General features: G+C 39.8%; 2 protein-coding genes across 2 annotated transcripts; one reads left to right on the top strand and one right to left on the bottom strand.

Annotated features, from left to right (window-relative positions):
* Positions 1 to 38: 38 nt before the first annotated feature.
* LOC306924697 (uncharacterized protein) lies at positions 39 to 3,089 on the bottom strand. Its single transcript, XM_079503300.1, has 5 exons — positions 2,959 to 3,089; positions 2,698 to 2,862; positions 2,148 to 2,247; positions 1,509 to 1,639; positions 39 to 1,092 (listed from the first exon to the last, which is right to left on the bottom strand). Exons 1-5 carry the CDS (start codon positions 3,010 to 3,012, stop codon positions 823 to 825), a joined length of 720 nt encoding a protein of 239 aa, XP_079359426.1. The 5' UTR covers positions 3,013 to 3,089; the 3' UTR covers positions 39 to 822.
* A 740-nt stretch (positions 3,090 to 3,829) lies between these two features.
* polr2g (RNA polymerase II subunit G) lies at positions 3,830 to 8,802 on the top strand. Its single transcript, XM_079500805.1, has 8 exons — positions 3,830 to 3,989; positions 4,295 to 4,404; positions 5,968 to 6,127; positions 6,481 to 6,531; positions 6,641 to 6,706; positions 7,977 to 8,048; positions 8,172 to 8,205; positions 8,383 to 8,802. The coding sequence occupies exons 1-8, from the start codon at positions 3,978 to 3,980 to the stop codon at positions 8,394 to 8,396; spliced, it is 519 nt and encodes a 172-aa protein (XP_079356931.1). The 5' UTR covers positions 3,830 to 3,977; the 3' UTR covers positions 8,397 to 8,802.
* The last annotated feature ends 677 nt before the right edge of the window (positions 8,803 to 9,479 follow it).

The raw sequence follows: 9,479 nt of genomic DNA, 5'->3' as shown, positions 1-9,479 counted from the left end.
TGCAAGAGACAGTGTAGGAAATGAGAATGACAAATCGCTAACATTGTCAAAATATAGTTTATTTTGAAAACAAAACAATTAGATCACACCAATAAAAAATGACCCAGTTACCCACTGCCTCTGCCTTGCCTACTGAGGCCATTGATAGAAGATATCAAAACAGAAGTGCACTTTCAAAGTGCATTTTCCCAACTGTGAACATTTACCTAACCTATATAATTTTTGGGTGATTCATTTGAAGTTATGTCAATGTTGTAATTGTTACCCAACACTTCAAAATGGTTGTGCAACAATGTCAGCCATAAATCATTAACAGGCATTATAATCCAGGCTTTGGGAGGTCCACATTGTCTAGCATCTCATGGCTTCATTCATAGCTTGTAGATCAGCTATTTTCCTCAAGCAATTCCGTCTTGCAATCAGGCTTCAGGGTATCAATCCTGAGAATCTCAGGTATTCCACTATAGACCTTTATAGCAACCATTTTGGCATGAAAGAGTAGGTGAATACAGGTGATATACGAATGACTTGCTTTCAATTTAGGTCAAATACAGTGTGCTACTACCATGGGCATGGGTAGAAGAGCTTTTGCATGTAATTACAAAAAAATATTTTTGAACTGATCTGAAATACAAAATAAAATGAAAAGCAGGTGTGTGTGATTCAGACCTCACATTCTACTGACACAAACAGCTTTGCAGTGCCTCAGTGGCAGAGTGGTACTGTAGCACGTTGTTATGGATAAGTGTGAGCTCCTCTCTGGACAGGCTCTGTTAACATCTGGGTTTATATTCTTGTCAATATGGCTGCTGTGAAAAAGGTCTATTTCTCTGCCTTGTTCCGTGGCACACGGGCCATGTTATAAAACTCGGTATTAGGCCTCATATCTGTGAGGTGAGCCAGGCGGTTGGACATGGCGAAGAAAGCAGCAATGGCAGCAATATCCCAGGCATCCTCGCGGTCAAATCCCACTTCCTCCAAAGACAGGAAATGCTGCTCGGTGATGGTGTCGCTGCGACACACAACCATGGCGTATTCCAGCATGGCATGCTCCCGAGGTGAGAGCTCTGCATTCTCATAATTGACTGCGACCTGGGAAAAGTTGGCATTTGATGAACGTGATTAAATTAAATGTAATTTTCAAGCAGTGACCTGATGTATGATTTATGTTTCTTAGCATTACTAAGGGGCGGCAGTGGCCAAGGAGTAAGAGCAGCCGCTTGGGAAAAGGAAGGTTCCCGGTTCAATCCCCAGCTCCCCCTTACAATTGAAGTGTCCTTGAGCAAGACACTGAACCCCTTGAGCAAGACACTGAAAGCCGAATTGCTCCCGATGAGCATGTTTGTAGCTTGCAGGGTTTCCTCCACCATCGGTGGGTGAATGTGTGCGTGAATGGTGACAGAAATGCACTCTGTAAAGTGCATTTATCATTTTACATAACATTGCTGTGTGTCCACATCACCCATGCCTGAGTCATAATATGAAAAAGACAAACAATTATAAAGTACCTGATCAGCAAGAGTGGGTTTCTTAGAATAGATGCGATGCAGTGCACTGTGGGATACCACACAGTAGAGACACTGGTTGTAGGTGCTGGTGGCCACTACGATCAGCTCACGGTCTGCCTTGGTTAGTCCCCCTGGAGGACCATACAAACATAAGAAGATTAAGAACAAAGACAGACACGCCTGGGTAAAGATACAAAGTCAAAGCAGACAAACGCAACACTAAACAAAGGGAATTGCGTTGCTATCTGGTTTAAACATAATATGTCCAAAACATATTACAATTTACAATTTAGGCATTTAGCAGACGCTCTTAATCCAGAGCGACTTACATTAGGCAAGAACAAAAGTATGGGAATAAATCACATATATAAAATGCATTTATCAAGAAACATGCGTAAGCTAAGAACGTAACTAGAACATATCTATATAATGACACTATACATATTAACTATACATATATACTATAATAATATTGTTACATTTCAGGAAATGGGGTTACTGTGTTCCAGTGAATCAAATGTAGCTGTAATTTTGTCACAAGGTCTTGTTAATAAAATAAGGTTCAAGGTTTCTGCTCGACAGCAACGATTTTCGTGTAGCTGTGCTTGCACAAGCAACATGAAAACACACAGCACCCACCTGTCTCCTTGTTCATCAGCTCATTGTAGTAAGCAAAGAAAGCTCGAAACTCGGCTGGTCTATGGGACAAGGCTTTGAAGACATTGGGCAAAAAGCCTCCCTAAAGCAAAGCAGGTGCATCGACAACAATATCAACATTAATCAAACTGAGGGAGAATAATATTTGTGCAAATGTGCGTCTATGCAACTTTCATTTCAACACCAGTTACAATAGCCAGTACAGTAACTCACTGTAAGAGTCAATTATAGATTCATTCATTAATTGATAACCTTATCGATCGATTAACCGATTAGTTGATAAGTGGCGTTTTTATATATATATATATATATATATATATATATATATATATATATATATAAAGATTTTTATATACGCACACACACATAAATACACATTTTTTTCTTCTTTTTTAAAGCAAGTACTCTAGTACTTTAACTCAGGTACACATTTGAGTTAAGTAATATTTGACCAGGTCAGAGGATCTATACTTTGGAGTACTGTGGGTCGAGTATACTTTGTCCACACAGCAAAAACATTGCTGTTTGATACCTTCTGCTCCACTTCCTCCATCAGCTCAACTATATCGTAAGGCAGGTCCTTCTTGTAGGGCACAGGGTAGCGACTGATCTTCTCTGGAGGAGCATCGCTGGAGGAGCAGTGTCTGGCTGCAGAAAGAAACGTCTGGCGAACCACACAATCCGACCGGAAAGACGCCTAAATGCCAAAAGCAGAAAGGTTCATGAAACAAACACTTTGACCTGTCCACAGACATGAACAACGCAATCTGTGGTGGCTCCGAAGCTAACTCACAAGCAATGTGACAGTGGAAGGACGTAGCAACCTCAAGACGCCACTGCTCGCCATATTTCAGTCAGCTCAACTAACTATTTACATGAACTTCCTTGTCTGGATCAAGGTGTATTGAATAAGGAAACGGAGAGACACGTCACGTTTTTGACTTGAGGGGTTGCGGTCAGGAGTGTTCAGTAAAATAAAATACATTGTTGTGAGCTCCAATGAGCTGCATGCTTACCTGGCTTACATGCTTATCATTCAATCAAGTAAGTAATGTGGTTTTTGGATTTAGAGAACGCTACTGTTTGGTCCCAGTCGGACCAGAAACGTACTCTGTTCTGTTTTATAAAAATCATTGTGTGAACATTGAAAAACAAGATTTCATGCGACCTCTCCTTCAATAATATACTCCTTGTTTTGTTTTTTAGACAACCCAATCATCGCCTGTTTTTTCCACACACGTGTCTGTTTATTATTGTTATCATACACGTTTCCTTAATTTGGTCTCTAGCTTCTTGAATTTGGTTTCCTTGAATTACATTTTAACACGCGCGCGCACGCACACACACACACACACACACACACACACACACACACACACACACACACACACACACACACACACACACACACACACACACACACACACACACAATCTCACACACACACACACACACACACACACACACACACACACACACACACACACACACACACACACACACACACACACACACACACACACACACACACACACACACGATAATACATATAAATTAAATCTAAATGGGGGGGGATATTATGGACAGGGGATACTCACTTTGGGGGTTTTCTCTTAGGGTTTTCTGTCCCACATGTGGAATGCATATCATCCCAAACACAAGAGGGCGCGCCAGCATTCTTCCTGCAGACTCCGCTTCACTGCCATGCCTTGTTACCCACCGGAAGTGTCTGTGTTGTGAGAAGAACGGAAAATTCATTGTAAAAGAGGGATACAATTTATCAAGTAAACATTGGAGGTGGAATCAAAAGCAATGTTTTACCATGTAAGTAGGTTCTTTCACGAGCTAACCGTCGTTACTTGATTATCATCATCGCTCATATATATTGTTAGGCAGCGAACTGTTAAACCAGGGACTTATTTAGTTCGTTTTGTTGGACATACGTTGTTTTGGTTCTACAATCGCTGATGGCACGTTGCTGAACCTCGAGTGTAGAGAATCGAATGGGACCATTAGTGTTCTGTGCAGATTATCATTATCGTATCCGTCCACGGTCATTGAACGTCAAACAACGGTTGATTGAATGAGGCTTTCTCTTTAAATATTGTTTGTATTGCTTCTGTTCATAGATTTCTTTGGAGCATGAGATCTTGTTACATCCACGGTATTTTGGCCCCAATCTTCTTAACACTGTGAAGCAGAAACTGTTCACAGAAGTGGAGGGCACATGTACTGGCAAGTAAGTGGCATTGAGACTTATATGTGATGTAGCCGCAATTTGCAACTCTAGATTTTTTTACAATGGGATGAATCTAGAGTTGCAATACCCTCCATTGACTCCCCACTCATCATTTTGCGTTTGTGATCTGCTGGTCTCAAACGACGTTAAACTCACCAACATTGCAGCTGTAGTCCAAGCTTGATTTTTTCTCTTTCGATCTGCAAAGCTTGTTTTTCATAAAAATCCCCCGTAGACATGTTATGAGCTACTTTCTGTCCAAAATATTCCACAAGTGATATTCCGAGCCGCCATTTTGTATTTTTTCAACCTGCCGTAAAACAAGACGTGTGGGAGAGCGCTTGTTTAATAGAAGGCCGTGCGTGACGGGGCGTCGCGCTGCGTCGGCTTCTTCTTTGGGTGTCTTACCTGCGCAGGTAAGATTCTATTAAACAAGCTCTCCCCCTCACGTCTTGTTTTACGGCCCGTCGCAGAATTGCAAAATGGCGGCTCGGAATATCACTTGTGGAATATTTTGGACAGAAAGTAGCTCATAACATGTCTACGGGGGATTTTTATGAAAAACAAGCTTTGCAGATCGAAAGAGAAAAATTCAAGCTTGGACTACTGCTGCAATGTTGGTGAGTTTAACGTCGTTTGAGACCAGCAGATCACAAACGCAAAATGATGAGTGGGGAGTCAATGGAGGGTATTGCAACTCTAGATTCATCCCATTGTAAAAAAATCTAGAGTTGCAAATTGCGGCTATATGTGATGGTCCTAAAAATATATATGGAAATCTAATCAATTCAATTCAAAGGAGCTTTATTGGCATGAGAAAATAAACGTTTACATTGCCAAAGCAAGTACAATACAATAAAAACAGTTGAAAATGGGGAAAGTATATACAGTTGGAGGGGGTACAGCATTTTGTAAACAGAGTTATATACATGTTATAACATGTATATAACATAGCTCTGTTTACAAAATAGCAGCAATTCTTTGCAGTCACTTTGGGACAAATGGCAACATTTTTCTCTCGTGACTATTTAAATAGTATACAGGAAAAACTCAGATTTAAGATCTGTTTAAAGGTAGCAGCTCTGTTTACATGCAAGGTCCAGCGGTCTACTTGGTACAGATCGTTGTTGCCCCAACAGGGTCGCTACACCATTTACATGAGGTAGGCCTATGTACGCAGGAGTAGCACCTCAGGGGTAGAGTCTCCGGATGGAAACCATAAGGTCGCCAGTTCGAACCCGGGCTCCCCCAGAGTTAGTGTCGAAGTGTCCTTGAGCAAGACACTGAACCCCTAATTGCTCCCGATGTGCTGGTTGGTACCTTGCATGGTTTCCGCTGCCATCGGTGTATGAATGGGTGAATGTAATGCACAATCTATGTAAAGCGCCTTGGATAAAGGCGCTATATAAATGCACCATTTACCATTTTATAAAGAATGTAAAATGTCAAAAATATAACTTTGATAACAGTCATTGGCCTTATTTAATTACTTATGTTCAAGAAAACATATTTAAAAAAGAACTTAATTTGATTTTTTTAAACACTATTCTCACTTTATTTCAGGTATGGTTTTGTCATTGCTGTTACCACGATTGACAACATAGGTGCTGGTGTGATCCAGCCAGGGAGAGGGTTCGTCCTTTACCCTGTCAAATACAAGGCCATTGTCTTCCGTCCATTTAAGGGGGAAGTAGTGGATGCTGTGGTCACTCAGGTTAACAAGGTCAGTGACTAACTACAGATATTATTCACTGTCACAAAAATAAACAATGTTAGGATGGGGAGGTAGAGCGGTCTTGGAATCCGAAGGTTCCAGGTAGGTTTCCCAGCTCCTCCTGACAAAGTGTCCTTGAGCAAGACACTGAACCCGTCCCCTAACTGCTCCTGATGAGCAGGTTGGTGCCTTGCATGGTTTCCTCCGCCATTGGTGTGTGAACGAGAAGTACATTGTAATGTAAAGTGCTGTGGAGAAAAGCGCTATATAAACGCAGTCCATTTACCAATAAGGGTCATAACAAAATATTCACATCAGTTTTGGTTGTAGCTCATCTGAACTTGTTCCCGGATTCTTTGCAGGTTGGGCTGTTCACCGAAATAGGTCCCATGTCTTGTTTCATCTCCCGTCATGTGAGTCACATCACCTAACTTGAAGTTGTCTACAGAGTTGTTTGACGTTGGCCATAGGGCCCGTATTTGTAGTGTCCTTGTCCTAACCATGAATTTCTCTCTTTTGCAGTCCATTCCCTCAGAAATGGAATTTGACCCCAACTCCAATCCCCCTTGCTATAAGACTGTTGATGAGGTAAGACTTTTTGTTTTGCCAGCAGCTATTATTATTATTTTTATTTTATTATTATTGTTCTCATAGCAAGTCCACTGTGCAAGGCACTTCAAATTCAATCGAATACCTTTTTAGCAGAGATAAAATATTATAATTAACGCAGATTGTATGTTAGAGATAGGGTTGGAGGTGAAAAGAAAACTTGACGGCCCGGGTATCGGAGGAGACCTGAGGCTTTCTTCACCCTCCCAGTACTTGTAGAGAGGCTGGGGAATTGGAAATTGGCTTTACTAAATTGGGACTTGAAGGGGAGAATTTTTCTTTCTTTTGTCTTGAAGGGGCATGTTTTGCAGAACAACATAGTCTTTTCATTATGTCTGCCCTATGATCTCTGAGATTTATATGTTTGTTTACCTCTGAGTCACTGATACCCATTTCCCGCCAGCATTAATGAATCCCTCGATAGCGTACTGCCAAGGTTTTATCGCGCGTAACACTTACTTTGAAGAGCCAAATATCCATAATTGCATGTTCCTGTGACAAACTGCTGCGCGAGTATCACAGCGCCTGCTACAGGCCGTTGTCTGGGACAGAAACTGCCCCTCAATGTCGTTTCTGAGATACAGGCAGGGCTTACAATGCAAGTGGATGCGCACGCATCTTCAAAATGGCTGCGGCCAGTGTGTCCCAGTCTGTGTTGATGCGTTAGCAACATTAGCTACGAAGCCTACGATACGATCCAATTAAAACTTGGATTAAAGAATGTAAACCCTGGTTCACGAGAGTCTCGTGTTTGGCGGGCTAGGCTACCAATTTACACCCTTGTGTTCCTCGTTTGTGGCGGGCCTCGTGTTAAGAGCGGTCTAACATATTCCTTATATATAACTGACTATACATGACAACTGAAGGCTGTACTCTTGTGTAAAATCTGATGTTTTTTTTTTCTAAGAACCTGTGACTTGATGACATTCATACTTGGGCTTCTGTTATAAAACCTAAATAAAAAGATTTTGGTTCCATTTGTACACTCTCAGAGTTAGAGACCTATAAGGGTCCATTTGGAACCCCCTGTAGGAATCATGAAAGGGAACTGGTAAGGAATGGGACCGTTAAGGAACCGGAATCGTTAAAATACTAAAGGATACCAACCCTAGTTATAAATAATGATTGTGGCACCATATAAAAATACCTAGGAAACAGAAAGTGTTCAAAATATCTCAAGTGTATTCTTTATGGTGATGGCAAAGAGCTGCTCAGTCTCACTTAAATATTTGTTTTGTTTTATTTTAAGGACATTGTAATCCAGCAAGATGATGAGATCCGGCTTAAGATTGTGGGAACAAGAGTGGATAAAAATGACATTGTAAGAATACTTTCAGTAAAGCACTATCTGTCAATATGCAAAATGATGGGCCCATTTTATATTTTTTATAATGTTGATTTACACTTAGTTACTTACATGGTTGTAATGTATTCCTTTTTTCAGTTTGCCATTGGATCACTCATGGATGATTATCTTGGTAAGTATATCACAATATCTGAGAATCACAGTTCATTTTGGTCAACTGAAAAATATATAGATATCTTGCCTATTTTAACCATTATACTATACTCTGGTCAAGAATGTGTTAAGTTCTCCTTTAAAGTGTGTCAGTAAATCCTTAACTCCTAAACATTTTATCTGTGTCTTTTCCCAGGTCTTGTCAGCTGATTTTTCTGTCACCTTTCATTTGGGATGTGTGTAAAGGCATGGTTATTTTGTTAACATTTTGTATTTTTCTGTTTGTTTTATGGAAAATAGTCTAAAATGAATTACATTTAAGCCTGATTTCATCTTTAGTTTCATGACTGTGTCGCATGTAAAAAATAGCTGACCTACAAGCTCACAGCACGTCCCATCTGCCACTCATTGAGAGCTTGTAAGTCAACTTTTTTCAAGTCTGTGACAGCATAGATTAGGCTTTAGTAGACAGAATGACATGCATGTTGACATGTAATGTTATTCAACACTCTTAATTTGAGCTCACCCCCATTTTATTCACAACATATAACTCTCCAACTCGGTTACATATTCTTGGATTTTGTACCTGGACTGTAATAAAACATTGTATTTGTTACTACGATGTCCTCTCTTTTCTGTTCAACACAAATCAAATGTACTGTGTTGTTTAACATCTGAATGTGTTGGTGTAATGACTGTCACCTTTATTTTTACAATTTGATACATGCTACTAACTAGCCTATACAGTTAAATGATATGCATAGTTTGTCTTTTTTGTGTGTGTGTGTGTGTGTGTGTGTGTGTGTGTGTGTGTGTGTGTATATATATATATATATATATATATATATATATATATACTGTGTATTCCACAATTTCCACTATGTGTATTCCACTATGAATAATTAATTCTGGTACAGTACATGTCAAATTTTTGCATTACTATCATAGTTATATATATATCCATTAAAATACATGTAAACGTTTCTACAGTTTTGAGATTCGTATGAATTTAGGCTTAGAATAGATGTGTATAGTATAAAATACAATAAATGATGTCTAAATGTCTAACCGTAGTGTAGTACTTTTAAAAGTTTTGAGATTCGTATGAATTTAGGCTTAGAATAGATGTGTATAGTATAAAATACAATAAATGATGTCTAAATGTCTAACCGTAGTGTAGTACTTTTAAAAGAAGACACACAAAAGACAACCGTTGGAATAGAAATCCACAATAGAAAATCAAGTACACCTGCAAAATACACCTCCCGGCTCCTTGGATTGATTTTGTATTGT

The sequence above is a fragment of the Electrona antarctica genome (genome assembly GCF_951216825.1).
Source record: "Electrona antarctica genome assembly, chromosome: 1".
In the NCBI taxonomy this organism is placed as follows: Eukaryota; Metazoa; Chordata; class Actinopteri; order Myctophiformes; family Myctophidae; genus Electrona; species Electrona antarctica.
This window is presented reverse-complemented; position numbering and strand designations above follow the sequence as displayed.